The sequence below is a fragment of the Lasioglossum baleicum genome, chromosome 6 (genome assembly GCF_051020765.1).
Source record: "Lasioglossum baleicum chromosome 6, iyLasBale1, whole genome shotgun sequence".
In the NCBI taxonomy this organism is placed as follows: domain Eukaryota; kingdom Metazoa; phylum Arthropoda; class Insecta; order Hymenoptera; family Halictidae; genus Lasioglossum; species Lasioglossum baleicum.
The window spans coordinates 13320048-13344472 of NC_134934.1; the positions used below are offsets into that span (position 1 = coordinate 13320048).

At 35.1% G+C, this 24425-nt stretch overlaps 4 protein-coding genes across 7 annotated transcripts; 1 reads left to right on the plus strand and 3 right to left on the minus strand.

The window, feature by feature from the left end:
• Positions 1–38: 38 nt before the first annotated feature.
• On the minus strand, positions 39–8486 carry Smg (sterile alpha motif domain containing protein 4 smaug). 2 transcript variants are annotated; one of them, XM_076425160.1, is made up of 10 exons: positions 7939–8477; positions 6303–6642; positions 5913–6231; positions 5588–5832; positions 5384–5494; positions 4931–5302; positions 4655–4814; positions 4300–4549; positions 3692–3892; positions 39–533 (listed from the first exon to the last, which is right to left on the minus strand). In XM_076425160.1, exons 2-9 carry the CDS (start codon positions 6514–6516, stop codon positions 3725–3727), a joined length of 1839 nt encoding a protein of 612 aa, XP_076281275.1. In that variant the 5' UTR covers positions 6517–6642; positions 7939–8477; the 3' UTR covers positions 39–533; positions 3692–3724. The 2 variants fall into 2 exon arrangements, with proteins under 2 accessions (XP_076281275.1, XP_076281276.1); XM_076425161.1 differs by having other exon boundaries at positions 39–3892; positions 5384–5476; positions 7939–8486.
• A 379-nt stretch (positions 8487–8865) lies between these two features.
• On the minus strand, positions 8866–11137 carry Yippee (yippee zinc finger protein). Its single transcript, XM_076425200.1, has 3 exons — positions 10947–11137; positions 10711–10872; positions 8866–9440 (listed from the first exon to the last, which is right to left on the minus strand). Exons 2-3 carry the CDS (start codon positions 10869–10871, stop codon positions 9227–9229), a joined length of 375 nt encoding a protein of 124 aa, XP_076281315.1. The 5' UTR covers position 10872; positions 10947–11137; the 3' UTR covers positions 8866–9226.
• Positions 11138–11761: 624 nt separating this feature from the next.
• Positions 11762–19135, minus strand: Bbx (bobby sox). Of its 3 annotated transcripts, none has more exons than XM_076425171.1 (8): positions 18608–19135; positions 16042–16242; positions 15464–15916; positions 15165–15352; positions 14955–15077; positions 14723–14830; positions 14299–14627; positions 11762–13778 (listed from the first exon to the last, which is right to left on the minus strand). In XM_076425171.1, the coding sequence occupies exons 1-8, from the start codon at positions 18632–18634 to the stop codon at positions 13690–13692; spliced, it is 1518 nt and encodes a 505-aa protein (XP_076281286.1). In that variant the 5' UTR covers positions 18635–19135; the 3' UTR covers positions 11762–13689. The 3 variants fall into 3 exon arrangements, with proteins under 3 accessions (XP_076281286.1, XP_076281287.1, XP_076281288.1); XM_076425172.1 differs by lacking the exon at positions 18608–19135 and adding an exon at positions 16831–17322; XM_076425173.1 differs by lacking the exon at positions 18608–19135 and adding an exon at positions 16344–16444.
• Positions 19136–19583: 448 nt separating this feature from the next.
• On the plus strand, positions 19584–24292 carry Crn (pre-mRNA splicing factor crn). The gene is made up of 14 exons (XM_076425154.1): positions 19584–20082; positions 20472–20561; positions 20641–20801; positions 20875–21071; positions 21146–21447; positions 21534–21648; positions 21728–21903; positions 22195–22295; positions 22354–22465; positions 22555–22701; positions 23324–23400; positions 23481–23598; positions 23687–23947; positions 24016–24292. The coding sequence occupies exons 1-14, from the start codon at positions 20035–20037 to the stop codon at positions 24181–24183; spliced, it is 2073 nt and encodes a 690-aa protein (XP_076281269.1). The 5' UTR covers positions 19584–20034; the 3' UTR covers positions 24184–24292.
• The last annotated feature ends 133 nt before the right edge of the window (positions 24293–24425 follow it).

Sequence of the window (24425 nt, forward strand, 5' to 3'; positions counted from 1 at the left end):
AAAATCGTCGTTATACATTCCTCCCTCGTCTTTCTTTCTCTCTCTCTCTTGCTTTTTTTTGTTTGTTTGTTCAAACTGTTCACCTCTGTTTTTCTCGTGATTTTTCTTCGTTTTTTTTTTCGTTTTCTCTTCACTGGAGTTGCTGCCTTTACCGATCGCGCGCTTTTCCAAGGATTATCTCTGGTCGTGTTCTCTCGTTTGTTTGCATTGAATCGCGCGGAATCGTTAATGTACAAGTAATTATCTACACACACGTTAGCTGATAGAAATTAGAATTGTATCGTTTGACTAGTTTTTGACCGTCTCTCCTGAAGTCATACGTGTACGAAACTCTGGAATTCTAGTAGGACAACGTACATTCTCTGCGTATGCATCCCGATATGTACGTGTTTCGTGTACAATTTGATCGTGTATATTTGTACACATACGTGGAAATGATTTGGTGCGCGTTCTCACGTGTGTATGTACAATAATCGTTCACGGAATCGGTAAAGTTGTCGATGATGATGGGTATCCTCACCGATTTCGATCACCTTCAAATATATTATAAAAACTTAACATTTTCAATAGCTTTTTCCTTTGAAATGGTTGGCGGTCGGCTTTAGTATCGGAGATATTAGCAAAAAAAACTTTTGTAAGTTAGGTCTGCGTTAGGTCCTGTATATGGTAAAAAAAAAACTTTTTACTTGTAAATGCTGGGATGATCCCCAAACCTAACCCAAACCTAAACCTGCGTACGATGCATACAAGCAAAGTCTTTTGCGATTATCTCGTAAACTAAAGCCGACCGCCAAACACTTTAAACGAGAATGTTGTTCAGAAGGATGACCTACAACGTATCTGAAGCTCGAAACAGTTTTAATAATATTAAACTCGTTTGTATTCTATAAATTGTAAAAAGCTCAACTGTTGTGTGTGTGTATGAGAAAACAGGTCCAATTCAATGTGCACAATGTAAAAATGATCACATTGGATAAAAATTATCTGGTTTGGAAGAAATGTCTTGATTTTCGAATTAAAATTGCTTCGAGTCCAGAGAGTCAAAGAGAAACGTTGTCCAGAACGATGCTCTTGACAACATATCTAAAGGTCATTGAAATCGGAGAGGAGGTTGTACGTCGACCCCATGGATTTACAGGTAAACTTTTCGCGATTATCTCGTAAACTAAAGCTGACCGTCAAAAGCTTTAACGAAAATGATCATCATCGGCAACTCTATCACGAAATTTTCCGGATTGTGTTAGTGTAAACAATTTGTTCTCTTCGAATTATTTCTGTGTGCGTGGGCGCGTGTGTACGTGTGTAATTCGCGCGTAAAAGCCAGCTTCGCGATGCCGATCCTATGTGTCTTGCTTGAACGGGCTAATTTGAATTAATCGAGAAAATCACCGCGCGCCATTATATAAGATTCATCATCCTAGTAAGAGTATAATCGTTAAAATATAACTGTTTACAACCTACAACTACAGCTAAACATTATTCTCGTTTAAACTGGTTTCGTTCCTCGCTCTAGCTCTCGCTCGCTCGCTCTCGCTCTCTCTCTCTCTCTCTCTCTCTCTCTCTCTCTCACGCGCATCTCGTTCTAATTCTTAATATTTTGACAGGTTTTTCCTTCCGCAGTCTTCCAATTGTTTCATATTCACGCGCGCGTGCAGCTATCCTACACGAATAAACGAGTGCAAATCGTCCAAAATTCAACCGGCTCCCGGCGCGTGAATTATTCAGTCTTTCGTTTATATATATATTTTTTTTGTTTGTTTCGCGTTTATCGGTACGTTAGTCGCTAATACTACATTAATCGTTATCGTAATAATAATTATTATTATCGTTATCGTTAAATTTAAACTTCTTTCATCGTCTCGATCCAATCCTTTTTTTTCCTTGCCTTGCACGAAAAAATATTATGCTACGTTTACTCGCGACGTTTCGATTAGAATGCTAAAGTCCGTAAATAGAGTAGGTATTAAATGATGTATGCTTACAATTTAAAGCCACAGATTTCGATGTTGCATCACACCAAACTATGATGCAATTAAAACGACGCGTCTCCGTCGCATCTCTCAACGTCACTACATATAATATTTAGTCTTATACCCTTTTTTTACGTTCGCTTAATGCATTCTTAAGGCCTTTGAAATCCGTTTGTTGTATAAACTCTTCGCCTTTTTCTTTTTTTGCTTTCATTTCTTTTTGTTCTTTCCTCTCGTTACAGCCTAACCACGTTTTCGAAAGAAGAGACACCTGGTAACTCTCGCATTCGAGTGTGTGTGTGTGTGTGTGTGTGTATGTACGTACGTGTGTGTGGGTGTGTGTGTAAAAAAATCTTCCCGAGATCTGTGCGCAGAACTACAAAGCGTACACGTTGTCGCGTGTCCCGTTATCGGGACAGTTAAGAGACGAATTTAAAAAACCTGTACGCTCTTCTCGTGTTAACATTAATTTTTCCCAGTTTCTTTCTCTTTTTTTAACGAACTATCAAACTTTTCCTTTTTCCTTCTTTTAAGTATGCTTCCACTCTAGGGAAAGTTACAGTGATAATACAGTGATAGTGGAGATAGTATAATAGTAGTAATAGCAGTACTTGTAATAGTTATAGTGGCGCTACTAGTAGTAGAATAGTAGGAATAGTGATAGCATAATGATAGAATGGTAGTAGTAGAAGCAGCAATAACGATAGAGGATACAAATAGTAACAGCATAAAAGCATACGAATAATTGGTGTTAGTTGGTTGTCGGAGAGATATGGTGGCGTCAGCAGTGATAATAAGGGTTACATAGCAATAATAATGGCATTAACTGTAATGCTAGTAATAATAATATGGTGAATAGTAATGACGATGGCGACGATGACACGATGATGGTGGCAAAGTTTTCTTTTCTTTTTTTTTGTTTGTTGTTGTTGACGACAACTACAAAAACCAGTAATGGTAATATAGCAATAGCAGCGGTGGCGTCAAGAGCAGATTAAAAAAGATAATTCTAATAATGATAAAAAGAAGTAAAATCAGTCAGTTCATTAAAATGAATTACATTACATTAGTATAATGTGTCCCTGGCGCTTAAAATCAGACGAAATTCCATTTCCCGAAATGGATAACACGAAAAAAAAAAATAATATTGCAAACATCGCACAATAATGTGGTGTACCTTTTTCGTCCCCCATTTTTTTTTCTCTTTCTCCATATTATAGGTTAAACGATTTAATCCGCTTCCCATAAAATTCTATCATATGTGTATACATATATATTCTTTATATAATACATTTATATAGATGCAGCAAATAGTCAAGGAAAGAATCTATCTTCCTAATAGCATTTGGCTTGCCAAATTCTGTCAGTTTCATTAAATAGTATAATTGCATCGGGTATAATAAAAAATATTATTTTTTTATCCTTTTGTTTAAATTCTCGCGAGTCGTTCAGACGTGCGCAAGCTGAGTGTCCTCTCGGTAATGTCTCTTTAAATGTCGGACATTTCTTTTTCATTTGGTAGGGCTATTAAAGCGTGTGAATGTATGCGCGTCAAAGTACGCGCAAATGTCAGCACTATCGTCGCTGTCGATCTCTTTAGTCGCAAGATCTATGGGAGAGTCAGTCTTGCCTTCGGCTTTGAAAAAACGGAGCTCGGACACATATATATCTATATATCACTTCATAAAAATTTCCCTTTCTCTTTTTCAAACAGAACTTACTGCGTAAATCCCCTCATCGAAACGAAGAATTCGTTAGGCCTCGCCGAAGCCACCGATCGCTTGTTCTGTCATTCTTAAACAAAGAGATTCCAGACGAGAATTAATCTCCGGTTCCGTTGTTTCGGATGTGTTGTTCCCAGTTTGACCAAGAAAATGACCCCTCGGCCCGCTGTACGTGCGCTGTAACGTTCTTTGTAACTGCTGCAGTACAGAAAATCAGATTTTTTAGAAAACAACCTACGCTCGACTCGTTGTTGATGGGGTAGTCTCATTTCCAGGATTGCAAGGGTGTGGGATGCGCTGTCTTATTTCTCGATAATGCATGCAATGGGGTTTTTCAATTGTCAAAAGCGCTAGATAAAAGATCAATCTAGGCGGCAGTCGGCCTCAGAAGTTCTAAGCTGCGCAAAAATTACGCCTAGTAAACGTAAAAATAGGACTTTTGTGGGCGACTGCGGTCTAAATTGATCTTTTATCTAGCGCTTTTCACTACTGAAAAAGCCCATCTTTGCATTATCGAGAAATGAGAAAGCGCATCCCACATCCTTGCAATCCTGGAAACGTGTCTACCCCCTTAAAACTATAAGATTTTCGTTTGGTACAAGTACCTGTAAACTAGACTCTTGTAAACTGGGTCGTTTCTCGGTTGTGTGAACGGAACGTAAGATATTCTGATTTACACTTTGGCTCTGATTCTGTAGGTACGGCGTGGATATGCTGTTCCTGTGAGGGCCAATCACGAAGGAATTGTTCTGCTGATGTACATTGTGAATGTGACCTAAGTTGTAACTTGGCTTTCTGTTGTGCTGTTGTGGATTACAGTATCTTCTGTTATTGTATCCATAATTGTGTTGCCACCTGAAATTATAATTGATAAATCGTTTCAATACCGTGTAACGACATCAATGAACTTCGATTGTTATCTCTGTAAACGATGTACAATAATTATTTGATTTCCCTTACTTCGGAGTAGGTCGTGGATTTCCAAGTCTACTACGCCACTGTTGTACCTTCTCCTTCTGGTTTGGTGTAAAGCAATCATGCTGCAATACTTTTTCTAATATGTTAATACAAGCGCACAAAATGCCATCATCCACGCTATCCAATGCCAATCTGCTACACACTAAGAAATAAACGAACACAGTTACGTTAAAAACGTTGTTCACAGTTGTTATCCGTGTGCATTGTATCTGTTGTATTTTCTCTTAAACGTCATGCTCACAGGAATGCTATACTCACGTTTACCGAGAACCTTGGCGAATTGCGCAGGTATATCTTGAGGATCGTTTTCTTGGCTTGGTTTCATGGGCGTAGCTAATATTGCTTTCAACTCGTCCATGGTATTGACCAGTACCGTTGGTCCTTGTGAAAACGATGCTGACTGTGTGTTATCACGTGCTGGCTGCAATAAGTCTTTTTCTAAATTTACAAGCGTAGTGTAGCGTTGCTGCAACTTCGCGATGGAAAGGGCTAGTTTATGCCTGGCTCCTTTTGTTACACCCTGTTCTGCTAATTGTTCTTCGGTCAATTGAAGCATCTCTTCATAGCTCAAAGCAACAAAAAGATAACTATACTTATGAAGGCGTAAGGTTTTAAGCCATGATGGTACATCTATAAATATAACCGAATAGATTATATCACGCATTGTCCAATGATATGCTATGAATTTCTTGTTGTTGTGTAAGCGCTTACCTCTCATACCGCTAGTAAGCGATAGATTGGAAGCTTCGTCTAAACGTCCTTCGCTGCCACTACTTGCGCACGAGCTTTGAGGGCTCAATGGACCTAATCCGATAAGATTGCCTGTTTAATAGTTCAGAATTATTCAAAATAAACACCCAATTGTAAGTATAATAACGCGCGGTGTCTCGTGTTATAATTTTAAAGCGAACTAACTGGTATTGTCTCCAGAGATGCTAAAACTCCTCGGCTTGTTCCTGGTCGTGCAATTCACATTGTTACTGCGATCGATTACTTCTAAATGATGAGGTGGAACGATTGGTGGTGTTAAACTATTTGACCGCCGTTGACGAGTTCCAGGCGGAGGAAATTGTAAATTAAAGGCAGTACCTGGTTGTGTACCGAATAAATTTGTTTGATCATTCTGTTGTTTAGAATTTCGTTGCCACGCATTGTCCCACCTGTGGAGAAAATAAATGTTCGATAAAGGTGAACACAGATAATATACATAAATTCCAATTTATGGATTTTCTCAACTCACCTAATAGTACTATTGGTGTACTCTTCGAGACTGTGTATAGGTGGTGTACCGCTAATGCGTTCTTCGAGATGACGAAGCCATTGAGTCAAAGAACGTCTATCTTGACTAGTAATAGCCGGATGGATCAAAGTATAACTTAAAAGTTGTTGAATTTGTTCAGTGTATTGACCCGTTGTTACACAGTGACTTACTAATTCTGGTATAGCTACTAAGTAGCACTGTTTGCACTCTACATTCCCAGGCCTTAATAACGGCAGATGCGTTAGAAGTTGATTGATAGCAACTTCAGTTGATTCGGAGAGTAAGGAGTTGATAAATGCTGTAAAATATTATCGGTGAGTATCTTTAAACATTAACTGTAATACGTATGTATTAGGTATAGAGCATTACCTGGATTATTGGCGTTCAATTCCTGCGTGTCTAACTCAGAGACTGAGTGCAAGGAATGTTGCACTGCTTGTGCAAGAAACCTTGCCTGAACTGCAGGAATGCGCCGAAGTAGAGCGTAAAGAACTACAGTCTGTTCGCATTCATTCCACTGTGAAAAAACTCTAGTGAGTTCGCCTACTTGTTCACAGAACAAAGGGCCATGTGACCACTTCATTTTCTTCAGTGTTTTAACGTCAAGGAGCAAATGTCGAAAGCTCCTCCACTTTCTGTTGTATTGTGTCAATTACAATTTATCTGTGTTCCAATGATGATTCGACAGTAACAGACATGTGCCAATATTCTGTTGCAAAAGAACGCACCATTTAAATTACATGCTTAGTTCTATTTTCCATATAAAGATTTATTTGCAAAATCGAAATACAAAATTTCATATATGCAGTATTCATTCGTAATCTACATGGTTTATAAACTATAAAAATTCATCTATCATTCGTTTAACAGAAAACCTACGTATTCTAATAATTTGAAAAAATGTTCAGGTGATTATATACAAATTTCGGTATTTGTTTGTATATATACGTGCGTATCGAAATTTTTTTATATAAGGAACGTTGTGTCGTCGCTAGAATTGTGTAAAATTTCGAACGATGTTATTAAATGAATATTTAACATAAACTAACGTATCAGCTTCGTAGAACAGATCGATCAATTATTTTTCAAAAATAATATACCAAACGATTCTCGTTAATGTTCGGAACAAAGCGTTAAGATACTAACGAGGGGAAAAAAGACAACAATAACATTAACTCGCCGTAACTCAAACTCGCGTTAGAAGTATTTTCATTTGCGAATTAATGTCGTAAGGATCCGTTCGACTTCTCTCCGACGAAATAACAATTACGGTTGCCGTATAAAGCGGTTCGATTTTCATGCACAGTTTGTACACACAATAACGACCGGGGTACGTTCGACATAACCTCAAAACTGTGTGTGTACACTGCATCAACTGTAGATACATCGATAAGAATTCCGCTGAGGTCAAGTTTGTTTACCCCGCGATGCGTGTATATTTATAGCTTTCCTGTTACGATCCATTTGGCGGTGCAATGGCACCGTGTGCGAGACTTTATATGTCGAACAGGAATTGATAAGATTTCCGTCTTTTTACGGGCATAAATATCGTAGAGACGTGTCGCGGAGGTTTTGCCGACAATACAAAAGCACTCGCGCAGTAAAATTCATACGTTTATTAGCAGAATTTCGTTTGAAATTTCCATAGAATAACTTCGGAGTCGCTTTCGTCGGTGCCGCCGCGTATCTTGGTATGCGTGGAACACTGTAGAGGGGAAAGGACGAAGAACGAAGGGAGGAAAACAAGGAAATTAAAAAAACTCATCTATGCGAAACATATTAATCGTTTTTATAGGGAAAGAGCTGTCGGGCAACAAAGAACGTTAACATTCTCGCTGATTCGAATACGATCGATAGAGTTATTCTACAAATGTAATGAATATAATATTCGCTACTGTACGACCAGCACTCGGCCATTGAGCCGAACAGCAAACAACAAATTGTATGCTCGAATCGGTTAACACGCTAGATGCTATGTAACATAATTACACGTTGTTGTAATTACCGTGTGCAAGGCTGGAGATGGCTGCTCCACAGAATCGTTGTCTCCCTTGCAAAATAACAACAAGACACAATTATAGCATTTTATACGACGTTGAGTTAAAGGAAACATCTATCCACCATGCGGTATGGTGGGCCTACGTGACCACACTGGTTCGTCGTCGCGACTCGTTGTAGAACTTCGCCTTTGCTATTGGTCCTCGCTCGAATGGTATCAACCAACCGCGCGACAGTTTGGGGCGCGGTTCGTTTGTGTCTCTCAAATAGGTCGAGCAGTCGAGCATTATCAATTTTTCAGTATCCGGCCAAAAATTTTAATTCAACTTATTCCACGGTCGATCGTAACTTATAATTAATTTTTTTCTTATACCTTCACTAAAATATTGGTTATTCAGCGGGTAGACACTTGTTTCCACGATTGCAAGAGTGCGGGATGCGTCTTCTTATTTCTCGATATTATAAAGATGGGCTTTTTCAGTGAATAGTGCTAGATAAAAGATCAATCTAGGCCGCGATTGTCCGCAAAAGTCCTATTTTTACGTTTACGAGACGTAATTTGCATTATTCAGAAGCATAAAGATGTGTATGTAGCTATACTTTCATAAATCTGCGACAGATACATGCTGCCAAATAATGCAAATTTCGCCTCCTAAACGTAAAAATAGGGCTTTTGAGGGCGATCGCGGCTTAGGTTGATATTTTATCTAGCACTTTTCACTGCTGAAAAACTCCATCGCATGCATCATCGAGAAATGAGAAGGCGCATCCTGCACCTTGCAATCCTGGAAACGAGACTACCTCCTTAAATTAATCTTTTATGCGAATGTTCACGTTTTAAGCTAAACAAGAATTTCTAAAAAGGATGGTGAAAAAGTATACTTGTTAAGTATTGGTAGCAGGATCAGTTACGTCATTCAAAGACACTCATTCATTTGTTACTGTTAATGCTGTTTTATTGAACGTTTTACTAATTCATGTCTACTTTATATATATATATATATATATCTATATTCAAACTACCGACGTAAAGTACACACAATCTTTATTTTTAATCGGATTTACCGTGATATAGGTACATATCGAATGAAAAGAAAATGTTTTTTAAATTATTAGTAATACACTATATTGTAGAGCAAAGTATGTTCTACAGTTACAAAAATGTTGAACAGCAAGTAATAAATTGTTGTACACACATTCAAAGAACAATTGTAAACTTATTTCGAATAACGAAGGAACACAAATAGGAGAACAACTGCTTATATATTGACTATGATGTTTATGTAGTTTTTATTCTAAGACCTGTTATTTGAAGGATAGTAAATATTGTCACCCATTCCATCGGTTTCAGTAACTAAAGCTCGTTCCAGGATGACACGGCCTTCTTTGTAACGTTGATTATCGTCTGTTGCAAATTCATACGACCACCCAAGCTTAGCATCACAGTTTTTGCAGCTGACATCTCTGACCATGTGACGACCCGTCAGCATCACTCTATCCTGAACCTCGCTGTATATCATTGCAGACGAATTAAATGATGAATATGTAATAATTTTATAAGATTATTCCGTTAGTACAATTTCTCTGAGATTTTGTACATTTAACAATGGTATCCTGTGTGCTAAATACTGCTAAAAAGCTAAATACACGCATCAATAAAAAAAGAAATCATGAACCTAAGAATAAATGGATAATACGCAAAAACTGACAATGTATTGTTAAGAAGGTAACAAATCTATTCCTTTGCTCGTGTAAATCATTTTATTCAGATAATACAAGCTCCAGATGTCAGTTCGGTGTCTGTATACTATACATTTAGACCCGCTAATCAAAATCAAAATAATGCTATATCGTGTACTCATATTTAAGGGAGTAGACTCGTTTTTCCAGGATTGCAAGGGTGCTGGATGGGCCTTCTTATTTCTCGATCATGCAAAGATGGGATTTTTCAGTAATCAAAAACACTAGATAAAAGATCAATCTAGGCCATGATTGCTCTCAAAAGTGCTATTTTTAATAATTTGCATTATTTGGAAGCATACAGCTGCAAATGTTTTCATAAAATTTTCATAAAACTGCAACAGCTACATGCTGCCGAATAATGCAAATTATGCCTCGTAAACGTAAAAATAGAACTTTTGAGGATGATCATGGCCTAGATTGATTTTTTATCTAGCGCTTTTCAGTATTGAAAAACCCCATTACATGCATTATCGAGAAATGAGAAGCTACATCCTTCCGTTTACCCTTGCAATCCTGGAAAAACGAATCTACCCTCCCTTCATTGTTAGCACTTGAGTGGCAACTTAGAGTCACCACTAAAAATTGCTGTACCATTATTCAAGATATTGTTTGTCATTATTAAGTATTTTAATATCTAAACATTTAAGTATTATACGAGTATAATGTAGAAATTAATTATTCTAGGTCGGAAGAAATGTATAATTTTCAAGTTAAATAAAATAGCTCCGAGTGCAAAGGGTTAACTTAAAAAAAAAACACAAAGAAACAATAAGAAAAACGAATTTGATTATTTATTTTTTTCTCTCGCGTACGTTCCGTATTGAATGTTCACGAAAGATAATTTTCCCATGCCGTTCGAATGTAGACAAGCTCCATTTTCTTAGGTGCATGGAAACAATAATATTCCATCTTGACACAATTGTCTTTGTCTGTCAACTACGAGAATGTTCGAAACGTAATGGCAGAATAATGACGACGTATTGAATCAATTAATATGAATCTATGTTGAAAAGAAACGTCACGAAAATATGAGTACCTGTAATTTAAGTTGACGACTTTGTTAAAGAGAAAAGCACGGCCCGTAGCTCCCGTAAAACGCGTGCTTATCAGCTGAGATCTGTTTGTAAGATTGGTGTCGCAGGATGCGCAAGAAAATAGACGAGTACCTCCAATATGTTCCAAAAAAATTACGCCCATCCTGAAATGTCGTGAATTGCTTGCCTAGAAATTTTAATACGATATGGTAACGGTTGAAAATTCAAGCGAATTTACTTCCACTCTGCGGAACGAGCAAGTCAAGTAATTTCACGTAGAGTATCACACTACCGTCACAGCACTATATAAACACTACGCATAACAATATATGTAATATGTATTATGGATTATGGATATACGCGAGCGCTCGTAGTTGTCAAGTGTTGTCAAGTCAGTTTAATCGCGTTTCATGAATTTCAAACTTCAAGACGCGTAAACCTTATACAAGTTTTCAGCGTCGCGACTAAAGCGACCCTAGCAAAGAACCTCTTCAAATCATACGTAATTCTTTTGCTCGAAATTTTGTTTCAGTTGTGTTATAGACATTTGAAAAAGAGTAAAAAGAAATGATAGCAATGCATTAGAAATTACCAGTAAAAAGAAATGATAGTAATGCATTAGAAATTATAGTCTTCATCCGTATATTCACGTACATCTTTATCGCGTTGAACTAACGCGCGCTATTATGGCGACGGGGATTAATAAAATGGCGACGCGATCTAGGTTCCGGCGACAATACAATATAAAAATGATATATTTTTAGAAAATGATGCAAGAACTATAAATATATACATGAACGAATTTGATTTGTTTTTTTAGAATAATAAAATTGAATAAATCAATTTTGTAATGGAAATATTTATTTGACGTGGTATGTTGTATATGCAGAAAATATATATATGTACTTAGTACTTATATATGTGTACCGAATGTAAAGATTACAGGAGAAACAACGCAATACATACATAATAATTTGATGTTTACATGTAAATATATTTCACTGTATAGCTGATAATTCTGTAGTCTCAAAATACATTCCAACAACTTCAAGGTTACATCAAAATATTATATCTTTATTATTAATATAAATGGTATACAATATGTTACAAGTATATATACATATACATATATGTATGTAAGTGTATGTATATATATACATATATAATATAATATATATGTTCGTGTAAATTATATATTTTTAAAGCTAGGTACATAGATGTTTGTGCAGTAAAATTCGAAACACTTTCCCTTGATATTTTTTTTTTCAATAATTCCACGTATTCGGACATTGGCCACGAAGCCTCGCTATAATTATATACCGTAACCACACTTAGAAAATGTAGGAGGTATATATAAGTGTAAATGTCAGAAAACAGTTAGAATACCGAAACGAATCGAAAATATATTATTGGTCATTGATTAATATCTATGTTCAAATCTCTTCAAGGCACATTTGAAATATAATCAGTATACTCATTTCCATATTATAGAGGAATTTACTAACATTAGTTTCTCCTATCATTTTACTAACAGTATCTGGAGTTAAGACTTCAGAGAACATAAAAAGGTGAGAAAGAAAAGGAGAGAGAAAAATCAATAGAAAAATATAAAATATTAAAAACTCCTTTAGCCAAAATCACAGACGAGTCCCTTACTTTCTCAAACAGAGCACAGAATCGCAATTTCATGGTCTTAATACTAAAATAATAGTTAGTCGATATAAATATTATAAATATACATTTATATATATATATATATGTAGTCTTATCAAATTACATACGTACATATATACACATGGTTTTTGATACACAAAAACATTTACTAACAATAAAATTTACATTTGTTTTTTTTTCTTATACTTTCTCGTCAATTACATCATCACGTATGTATATATATGTACGCACGTACAACGTATAAATAGTGGTCTTGCACATGTGTATAAATATATATACATATATATTTATACATGTATATTTTTTGATTATATCCTTTTTTGATATTCAGATCATGAAGGATATCTTTCATAATACTGCACCTATTTCTATGTACATAAAATGTTTACAGAACATAATTAAATATAGATTAAACTTATGCCGATGATAATAACAAAAATAGTAACAAGTGACTTTGCAATTATTACGTGTTATCATTACTACACATAGATATGATAAAATGCCCTGCTCGACGGCTTTATTTAAGATTCATGGCTCTATTAGTGTTACCTTTCGATCGTGTTTATATTATTTTATAATTAGAAAAATTAGTTTACAAGATCCGACTCTTGCCTTTCCAACATCATCTTATATAATACACACTGACTAACATTTTTTTAGTATATATGTACTTTTCTCTCTTCGTTCATTGATAATTTTCTTTCTAGTCAGGTCCTACGTCAAGAAAATATCCGTCTGTTTTTTTATTAAAAGTTTCACAAATTTTCCAATGAACATTAATACATACGGGCATTTTTTTCTTTAAATTATATATAATGGCTATCATTCATCTGCACTGCAGGTGTTCGTTAACAAGTATAGAAACGTGTGACGCAATATTTTAATAATTACACGCAACGCAAAGTGAAAACTAGAATCTTCCTTCAGTATGTAATAGTAACAACATTATTCATTAACAAACTATACAAAAAAAAAAGGGAAACTGTCTGACAGTGACCTTATTCGCGGAATATTTATGTAACATAAAAGAAACATCTTTATATGTTTTGTTGCGAAATTATCTTGTAGCGGTCACGATATTAATATTTCTATAAACAGCGGTTAACGATATGAATATTAACAGTAATAATGTGGTACAGTTTCGATCGCTTGGAAACGTTATTACATTTCAACAGCAATCAAAAGCAATTATTTCAATAATTATTCTAATAAAAAATTATATTAAAGAAATAAACGAATATAGTTTTGGCTTTGCACAGTGCAAGTTTGTATATCGCGAACAACCGCTAAACATCAAAAAATATATCTTATGTATTAATTTTGGTAAGTTTTGTTCTGTAGGCGGCAACTGTTGCGAGACATGCCAGTGCTTCCAAATCCGGCGATGCACACCACGCTATTAATATTTATATAGATAATTAAAATTTTTTCAGAATACACACTATTTTTACAACTATTACATACAACTATTTTTAGAAGTATACAAATGTTATGAAAATTACACAAATAATAAATCTTGAACTATTCAAATTCAAATTATTTGGTTCGTACAACTCCTACGTAAATGACAATGAAAATAATATTCTACGAAGCTAAAGTATAAAGTGTCATACGTTATGTATAGCCCGTGAATCTTTATGCATTTATAGGAAAATTGAGTAGACAAAATTCAAAATTGTATTAAAGTTTGAAAATTGCAGATGTCATTATTTGATTCCTCATCTATTAAAATGATTAAGGATGGAAAGAGCATTCTGTTTGGTTTCTATTTCTTGCAATCGACGCAGACAATTTTTATTTTGCATAAAGGTTCGCAGTCTAATTATGTATTGTATATATCTTACAGCGTGTTATACCGAGTAGAATGAAATATGTAGAAGTAAATAAACAAAACAGTATTGCTTATCTATACTCACGTTTATTAGATTCGTCTGCTTCATTTTGTGTGGAATCACTTGTAGCAGCTGCGTTACGCGTAATGCTCTGTTTCCGTGCTTTCCTCTTTTGACTTCCAACAAGGAGCGCTTTATCAGATTCTTCTGTACTTTCACGATCTGTTTGATTATTTGAAACATTTGCTTGACCATTAGCGTTACAATTGTTTTGATTTTTCTTGTTATTTGAAGTTGACGTTAATTTCTGTACTATTTTTTTCTTTTTCGTACGTTGTTGCTTCTTCTTTTCCTGAAATTCTTCTAAACTTAAGGATGGTAACGCTTCAATTTTCTTTTCTAAATTAAAATCCCTACACAAGAAAATATCACATAAAAATAATATATATTCACCACAAATATATTTCCATTACAGAATATTTTTGCAAAAATACTATATTTAACTTACTCGGCTCGAAATCTTTTACGTGTACTCCACGGTCCAAAATCTAATTCTCCTTCTGCGCCTTCTGTTTCCGTTTCTTCCGGTTTCGAAGCTTCAATATTTCCTTCAGCACTTTAAATGTAATTCATGTTATTTTTTTTCCATGTAATCTTACTCTTCGTTAGTTACATTTATTTACGAGTCCATTTATGTGAAAACAAGAAAATATTGAATATAAGCGAAGAGATCTATTTACCTTTCTACAAGATGTTCCAATTCTCCGCGAGAACTATTTCCACCTTCGCTACTTAAAGAATCAGTTTTTTCACTGACATTCGATGAAATGGAATTTCTTCGTTCGTTCGAATGCCCATCGGTGCTAAGAGAAGAATTCGGTAAGATCGTTTGTATTAATTAAAAACGAATTAGTATTTTACTTTGAATAGAAGATTGAAAAAATATTTACCTACGATTTCCAGTATGACGTTTTCGTTTAGGTTGTTGCCCTGACACACCAATATTCTTCATTTGCTCTGCAAGGAACTTTTGATAGCGTAAACCTTTGCATGTCCGTTCACTTCTAAAATTAGTTTCTTCTGAAGGCATATTTGTAGTTATAAAATTATTTATTTCTATTTTCTCATCTTCTATATCCTAAAATTTCATAGTAATATCGATTATGTACATAGCAATTTTCAATAAATCTACCAACTATTTCAATCATAAAAAATATAAGGAAAGAGCAAACTTAAGGAAAGAGCTTACGTATTGTTGCTCATTGTTGTTTGATTCAGATTTTCTTTTTTTCTTCACATCGAACAGATCAGCTTTGCATTCTCTCTTAAGATCAGAAGAAAAAGATGCATCTATATATTTCTTTTTAGGGGGTTTCGGAACTTCATTATCATCGTCGATCACAGAACCATTGATAGTTGCTTGCTCATCAATTATTTGCATTTTCTGAGGAGTGAACAGCGAACTGAGGCCACCAATTTGGGATTCGTCTGCTAGTTTACCCGGTTGAATTGATTGTCCATCTCGCTTGTCGGCTTTTGAATAATCGGAAGACTCGTTCTCGGACTTGATTTCTATAGGGTGCTCGTTAGAACTTGATTCTGTTTTCTTATTTGTAGGCCTAGTATTCAAAGTACGTAGAGGAGGTGCTGGTAATTTGTACCATTTGAAATCAGGATTTGCATTCAAGAATGCATCTTTGTACTGAAAGATAATTAAACTAGAATTAGTTTTTTTTTTGCCATTCTAACTATAATCGATATGAACGCAGAGAATTTGTACAAAAATTTGTACACATTGAAATTTCATTATACATATCAATTATTTACCTCCTGTGCTAAATTTGTATATGAACGTTTTTGATCTGGATGAAGAGTGGCCCACCATTCGCCAAGAACTCTTGTAACCGCTCGATTTTCTAAATGTGGGAAACCAGACCGCACAGAACCACGATGTCGTTTACAAAAAATAAGAAATGCATTCATAGGTCTCCTTGCATGGTGGGCTGGTTCTCTTAACTCCCGTGGTTCCTGATTATTAAATAAATTCTATTAAATAATCGAACAAACAAGTACAAAAGAAACTTATAAATAAAACCATTCGGATAAGATAGTAAAAGAAATATAATTACATTACTAATTACTAGACTGCGGATCTTTATGCAAAATAAAAAATGTTTGCATTAATTGCAGGACACAGGAGCCAAATGAAAATTGTATTCTTCTTTTAATTATCCTATTAAGCTGAAACTAATACATTGATGTCCTTAAATATATTTAACATATCTACTGTTTTAAATTGTACGTACCCATTTTTGTCATAAATGCATAAAAAATATCCACAGTCTACTAATTACATAAAAATTACATAATTTACATAATAACATGTAAAATATGTGCTTTCAATGTTTAGGTCACGACATTATGTATTACATATAGTGATGCTATAGCACCTGTGAAGCCTTAAAATCGTATTCCTTGACAGTTTCTAAGGTCACATATGCTTACATAGATATTCAATATGTAATGATAATCCATAAAAACCTATTACTTGTATCAGAGACAATTTAGAGAAATTTCTTACTGCATTGTAATGTTCTTATCAATAAGTATATATACCTATACTTTTCCTGGAAATTACATTACAATCTTCCATCAACGTTTTTTCAGTCATATTTTTACAACAAAGCCATTTATCAATTGCAATTGCCATAATATTTATAGTAAAGAATATTATACGTGTTTTTCTAGCCTTGCTTCTTGAAATACATCGAACAAAAAATGTATGTAAATAGTTCGCTATTATGTAAACGTAAAACATATTATTTTTATAAAAAAGAAAAAAAGCAGTAATTATATCTTCGTTAATGGTTTATCGTTACGCGCACAATGAAATGATATAAGTTTCTTAAAATATCTCTTGGCCTAACTGTCGTTCTATTCACCTCCATGCTTAATTAAATGTTATTCAAGTAATCGCGAAATGTAAACGTGAATCAACGCATGAACATGACGGCGATCGCCATACATACGTAATTCACGTACATCGTCCATAATGACAAAATAAAAGAAAAAAAAAAATTAGTTTCGTCCGAGAACACCCTTTTCGTTATTCATTCTTATCGTTCAATATTTTTACCTTCCTGATAAGTCAGCTTTATTGCGAAATACGACGTGTAGAAAATGCATTAATTTATATTTCGTGCGGTATTATGAAATCGAATGTAAATTGCAGTATCATCTAGAAATCGTCAGGGAAATAAAGGTATTTAATTGGATTACGTCGTTCGTGAGAATGCACGAATGATTTTTATAAAGAAAAAAAAACAAAAAAGTAACGAACTATTCCTCGACAAGTCTCCGATGAAAATCATGTCTATTTGTGGTGCAACGAGAAGAGCGATTTGCGAACGCTCGTTTCAGTCAAATCCAATGTCAAAAGAATATCGAATTCCGAGTATTCTCTAAATACATATCTATAGTGATCCTGATCGACAACGACACAATACCAATTGAAAAATTGGTAGAATCGGCTATAGTCGATCTTGTCGAAAGAAAAAAAGGTGCACACAGAGATATCTGTCGTCATAGAAGGCATATGTTAATTTTCGTATTGTGTCTAATTACTTCGAGCGCACAAAGTCCAAATTACATATTTCAGCTGTACGCTGCATCGTTTTATAACATTCCAGCTAATTTCGATAGAATATAATTGTCGATCTAGAAATCTACGCGAAAAATGGTGGGAGGAAGCATTATCAAAATTGTTAGGGTACATCTCGCCTGTCATACGTCGCAACCTTTCGTTAATGCTATTGTACGTTGACTTGGCTAGATCGTGCGATACATCGCAAAAATTTTCTACGAACTCTCGACAATCGTGACAAAAATGATCGAACATTTTCTGCGAGTCGAACGTCAACGAAAATTCTGCATCGCGTATTTTTCGTTGGATTTCATGACACCTTCCCGAACGTCTACTGACAGCTGCTCGTGCGAATGTAAATACTGCACACAGCAATCTATATGTCTTTCTATGCATCGATGATCTGGCAAATATTTGAATGAAGTAGAACGTCTCTTTAAACAATTCCTGTTCGCGCAAGACTCGAGCAATTTTTCGCAAGCTGCACACTCGAATCCCCCTCGCTGTCAAATATTTATCAACGTAGAACGAAAGTAAGAACCTGACGTTGTTTCTTTTAGTATGCACCAGTCCCGAGATATCGTACGAATCTGATTTTTTGACTCGAAATCGTGACGAGTCGATCGCACGTTCAACTGTTTCGATCGAGAAACTTGTCCTTCGACGATGTCATGAGTCCAACGTTCGGCGGAACATATTGTAAAGTTGTTCGAAACTCGAGAAAAATACAATGTACTTCTCCCTACTCACCTTGCGTTGTTGCTCGTTGGCAGCCATTTCTGATTTCACTTGACAATTCACTCAGCGGCGCATAATAAAGATAAAGCTTCGGCACTGACTGCCCTCTCTCTTTTCCTCTATGTCTCGCTTTCTTTCTCTAGCTCTTTTCTGTGCACGAATTAACCTCTCCTTCTCGCGTACTATTTCTATCTTTCTCTGGCACCGATGCGTTCATCCACGATTGCTTCGTGCAACCCACGTGAAAGAAAATTTTCACATAACTCCGTATAATCGTTTTTATCGGTTGCCGTTCGTTCGCTAACTTTTCGAGAACTTCTAGGATACGTTGCGTTTCAGTCACTCGAACGACATTATTCGAACAATTTTCTGTTTGCAACTAAACATTCCCCGTGCAAACGTCACGATTCTACAAACGTCACTATCAAACCAGTCACGCGCCTGTTTTCACTCCGAGGAGATTAACTTTTGTGACATCCGATGTTTGTGTCTCGTGTTCTCATCGATTTCACAGTAACTTCAGAGCTTTTTCACGGGCGTTCAATTCTTTTTTCGTCTTATACGAATTCACGGGCGTAATAGAAAAGCAACGTATAATTGTCGTATGCATTTTCAGCATTGTGCGCAATTCGTTCAAAAAAATATAAGATTCGCGCGCATAACAATACTCAACAATACTACAGCGTCGGCAATCTTACTGCGCGAAAGTTACTGAAAGACATTTCGTACAAATCAATATATCATTGTATATGATTGTATATCATTCTTCACATTCTTCGGAAGATTATATTGAAACTGGAATATAACGTTTATTCATCAAAATTTCATACGTAAAGCATAATGGGTAATGTTGGGTAATGTGGAACGTTGAGTCTTGTCGAGTCTTGTGCACAAGTGTGCACAAGCAGTGCACAAGTTTGATAGCGGTTCTTAATTTATTTACTAGATAATAGTGGTAGGATTGAATCGAGTCTGTAACAACAAAAAGTATAATGCACCGTGGTGTTGAGGATGCAATTACCAGCTTCGTTGTACAGTAAATTCTTGATCTAATTGTAAGTCAAACTTTTGGGTCCATGCTCCGTCATATAAGATCCTGTATATAGGTCTAAATACTATATTTTTTGTGACCTCACCGACCGCGCCGAACGTATATAAGGAAGGACAGCGCATATAAATAGACATACCGTCAGTTAAACCACTAAATACAGTCTAAATTAAATCGCGTTTAGTGTAATTTTAATTAGAAAAATATCACAAATAAAAAGATCCACAGGCTAAAAATTAGACCAGGGGGCAGCACTATACCGGGAACAGCGAAACCCCAGGTGTGAGCGTTCTCATATACTCCGATTTCTGTGGATTTCTGCCATTACCAGGTTTGGCTGCGTGGGAATAAGAAGTGTTCAGTAGTGTTGTAGTTTAACGCCAAAATCACAATGGAGAGAAAAGAAAAGCAGTCTCAGAAAATGCCGAAAGTTGCCAAGGTACTTATGCTTCTTATTATAACGATAATATACAGGGTCTGTCCGGAAAGTAATGCGACCACATTTAAAAAAAAAAATTTATTGAACATATGAGTACAAACCTTTAAAATTCTTCAAAGTAGGACCCTTTTGGTGATGATTTCGTGCACAGTGGTTTTGTCCATTCCTATAGTCCCTGCTATCATCCGAATACTTAATTGACGGTCGGAATTTAAAATTTTCCTCATACAACTCACATTGCCTTCGGTTCTGCTCGTTGACGGATATCCAGAGCGACGTTCATTTTCCACCTCCTCCCGGCCCTCCTTAAACCCTGTACAAAGCATATACATTTTTGTATATACAAACAAAGATCACTTGATAATATAAAATGATTAAACTCATTATAGGTCAAGAATAAAGCACCTGCTGAAATCCAAATAACAGCGGAGCAGCTTTTACGGGAGGCTAAAGAGAGAGATCTTGAGATTTTACCTCCGGTAAGTATCTAGAGAGACGACAATGAAGAGAACATTGGAAGAAATTATTTGTAATATCACCGTTACCGTTCATTTACAGCCACCGAAACAAAAAATTTCTGATCCCCACGAGTTAGCTGATTATCAACACAGAAAACGCAAAGCTTTTGAAGATAATATCCGTAAGAATCGTATGGTCATTTCAAATTGGATAAAATATGCTCAGTGGGAGGAAAGTCAAAAACAAATACAAAGAGCAAGGTATGTTTGTACATTTCTAGAGAGTTATGCACGTGTATTATGTCCTATAACAAATTGTATGTTTAAATTTTAGATCTATATACGAGCGAGCGTTAGACGTCGACCATAGAAATATTACATTATGGCTGAAATATACAGAGATGGAAATGCGAAATCGTCAAGTAAATCATGCAAGAAATTTATGGGACCGTGCTGTTACTATATTGCCCAGAGCAAATCAATTTTGGTATAAATACACTTACATGGAAGAGATGTTAGAAAATATTGCAGGTAAAGTTTTATTGTATTTCGTACTGTAAAATGGCATAGTGATGAAAAATTTATTGAAAAAATGATTTATTTAGGAGCTCGTCAAGTATTTGAGAGATGGATGGAGTGGGAGCCTGACGAACAAGCATGGCAAACGTATATTAAATTTGAATTGAGGTACGATGAAATACAGAGAGCTAGACAAATTTTTGAACGATTTGTGATGGTACATCCCGATGTTAAACATTGGATAAAATATGCACGTTTCGAAGAATCCCATGGATTTATAAAGGGAGCGCGCAACGTATATGAGAGAGCTGCCGATTTTTACGGTGACGAAAGTCTAGATGAAAAATTGTTTCTTGCGTTTGCGAAATTCGAAGAAGGCCAAAGAGAAGTAAATATATATAAAATTAAAATGATTCCACCCCAAGTTAGAATATAATATTGTATTATGTGTATTCTAAACATATTTTTTTATAGCACGATCGAGCCAGAGTAATTTACAAGTACGCGTTAGATCATATTCCGAAAGAGAAGACGCAAGATATTTATAAAGCGTATACTATACACGAAAAGAAATATGGAGATCGTTCAGGTACGTTTTCTTTTATCGTAACAAAATATGATAAGCAAGGTTTAAGTCACGTACGACTGTATGATTTCGCTATTTGCAGGCATCGAGGACGTAATTGTAAGCAAAAGAAAATATCAGTACGAGCAAGAAGTAAAAGAAAATCCTTCCAATTACGATGCGTGGTTCGACTATTTGAGATTAGTGGAATCGGAAGGAGACGTAGAAGTCATTAGAGAAACTTATGAACGTGCTATAGCTAACGTTCCTCCTACTAAAGTAAGGGGTACACTTTTATGCGGTTTAACCCTTTGCACTCGGAACTATTTTAACCCTCCGACGGCTATGCCTGAGTCTATTTTGACCGGGAACATCCAAATTGTCATTTAAGTACTCAATTTGTGGCAATTAAACTAATGTGACAAGACTAATGTGTCTACACGAGATATCATCAAAAGTAAATTTTTCCTAAACATTGCCAATTATAAAAAGTGCTAAGGGTTAACACTTTGTACGTTCTATGTATATTAATATGGATAATACAAACTCGGCGAATTGATACCTTCACAGGAAAAACAGTTTTGGAGAAGATACATTTACCTTTGGATAAATTATGCTCTTTACGAAGAACTCGATGCCAAAGATATGGAAAGATGCCGAGAGGTTTATAGGTAATCGATTGTGTTCTGAAAATTATGAACGATTTATTTAGTTGCGATTTTTTTTTAGGGTATGCTTGAAATTGATTCCCCATAAACATTTCACATTTTCGAAAATTTGGCTGCTTTACGCATACTTCGAAATAAGACAAAAAAATTTACCAGCAGCTAGGAAAACATTGGTACAGATTCATCATATTACTGTTACATTCATTATACAATTCATCTTTAGCTTGTAAAGTATACATGATTTTATTTGAAATTGTTTTAGGGTATGGCGTTAGGTATTTGTCCTAGGGATAAATTGTATCGTGAATACATCGACCTGGAAATTAAATTGAGAGAATTCGATAGATGTAGGATTTTGTATCAAAAGTTCCTCGAATTTGGTCCAGAAAACTGCACTACATGGATGAAGGTATGTAAAACAGAACCATCTAGATCTAGGGTAAAGGTACCAGTTACCGTACCCCACCCGGTTATCGGACACAAAACAAACTTTTTCGAAATTAATAAATATAACATGAAGTATCTAGTATTACTTTATTTTTCAAAATAAAACTAATGTTTCCCCTTCGTATATAAATCAAAAGTATTACAATCATTTTTGTTTAAAATGTAGAAAACATTAGTTAAAATCCTTATTCCCCGAGATAACGCAATTTTTCGTTTTCGATTAAAAATGCTAAGAAACTGTGATACATCGGAGGATAATAAAATAATGATTTTATTGTGCTACGGCATAACAAAAAATTAATTAATTTGTTACAGAAATTTCTTGTGTCCGGCAAATAAGACCAAAACTTCGTTACTATTTCTTTTGCTTTTTAACAAAATGGTCCAGAAAAATTTGACGATATAGAAGAAAGGTTGGTAATCGATCGTTTATCACAAATAATGCAAAATAAATTACAGAAAGCCTACAAATTAATAAAAAAACTTCCAAGTCGTCACTAAATATCCAGCAACTGGTACATTTACCCTAGTATTTCATTTAATTTTCAAAATCATAAATTCTGTCAAATTTTTTATTTCAACAGTTTGCGGAACTGGAAACGCTATTAGGCGATATAGAGCGTGCACGAGCTATTTATGAATTAGCTATATCGCAATCAAGGTAAAATGTTTCGAAATAACTAATCAGTCTTTCAGGTAAAGCTTTTGTTATACTTATGTGTTTTTCTTTCTAATATGTAGATTGGACATGCCAGAGCTTTTATGGAAATCTTATATAGACTTCGAAATAGCACAGGATGAAACGGAAAAAGCGAGAGAGTTATTTGAAAAATTACTAAAACGTACGCTTCACGTAAAAGTAAGAACGATACAGTACCATATCGACGTTCAATTTTTAATTGCATAATTGTTATATTTATCTTTTTCACATTATTGGATGTATACAGGTTTGGATTGCGTATGCTAAATTTGAATTGGCAAATTCGACGACAGAAGATGGCGTAGATAACGTTGTTTTGGCAAGAGCAATTTTCGAACGCGGAAATGACGCTCTTAGATCAAGCGGGGATAAAGAAAGCAGAGCGCTACTGTTAGAAGCCTGGAGAGATTTTGAAAATGAGAAAGGAGACAACGACTCTCGAACTAAAATTATGGAAAAAATGCCCCGAAGGATTAAACGTAGACGACGTATTGTGGGAGAAGACGGGGTAAATAAATTTCGTATCGGTAGTATATTTTTTCAAATAAAAAATTCATATTGCTTTTTCATTTTTAGAATGACGATGGATGGGAAGAGATATTCGATTTCGTTTTCCCAGAAGATGAATCGCAGAGACCTAATCTCAAATTCCTTGCATCCGCCAAGGCCTGGATGAAGCAAAAAGAACTCGGTGAAAAATATGAAACTAATTCGGATATCTCCCAATCAGAGAACAACAGTTAGGACCTAATTGTAATTTTTTACTACTAGAAAGTATATAATACTCCTGTAAATAAATGAATATTTTCGTTTTCTACGAATAAATGAAACACGTCTTGAATTTAAAAAAAAATTTATATTTAGAAAATTTGACAGTATAACCAGTATTTATGACACCATATTCGTTTTGTTGTACATAATATTTGTACTTGGAACTTTTACATACCAATAATTAAATCATCAAATCGTATGCAATGAATTCCGAA

What these genes read in the sequence shown, in the direction of transcription:
- Bbx (XM_076425171.1), bottom strand. Translation starts at nt 18,634, where the DNA reads ATGGCTGCCAACGAGCAACAACGCAAG. An exon ending in CCAACGAGCAACAACGCAAG is followed by an intron (nt 16,243 to 18,607) that starts GTGAGTAGGGAG and finishes TTTAATAATCAG; the next exon opens with GAACCACGGGAGTTAAGAGA. An exon ending in ATACAAATTTAGCACAGGAG is followed by an intron (nt 15,917 to 16,041) that starts GTAAATAATTGA and finishes ATTATCTTTCAG; the next exon opens with TACAAAGATGCATTCTTGAA.
- Yippee (XM_076425200.1), bottom strand. Translation starts at nt 10,871, where the DNA reads ATGGGCGTAATTTTTTTGGAACATATTGGAGGTACTCGTCTATTTTCT. An exon ending in GTCGTCAACTTAAATTACAG is followed by an intron (nt 9,441 to 10,710) that starts GTACTCATATTT and finishes AATGATATACAG; the next exon opens with CGAGGTTCAGGATAGAGTGA.
- Smg (XM_076425160.1), bottom strand. Translation starts at nt 6,516, where the DNA reads ATGAAGTGGTCACATGGCCCTTTGTTCTGTGAACAAGTAGGCGAACTC. An exon ending in CGCCAAGGTTCTCGGTAAAC is followed by an intron (nt 4,815 to 4,930) that starts GTGAGTATAGCA and finishes TTTATTTCTTAG; the next exon opens with TGTGTAGCAGATTGGCATTG. An exon ending in AATCCACGACCTACTCCGAA is followed by an intron (nt 4,550 to 4,654) that starts GTAAGGGAAATC and finishes TTATAATTTCAG; the next exon opens with GTGGCAACACAATTATGGAT.
- Crn (XM_076425154.1), top strand. Translation starts at nt 20,035, where the DNA reads ATGGAGAGAAAAGAAAAGCAGTCTCAGAAAATGCCGAAAGTTGCCAAG. An exon ending in AAATGCCGAAAGTTGCCAAG is followed by an intron (nt 20,083 to 20,471) that starts GTACTTATGCTT and finishes AACTCATTATAG; the next exon opens with GTCAAGAATAAAGCACCTGC. An exon ending in ATCTTGAGATTTTACCTCCG is followed by an intron (nt 20,562 to 20,640) that starts GTAAGTATCTAG and finishes GTTCATTTACAG; the next exon opens with CCACCGAAACAAAAAATTTC.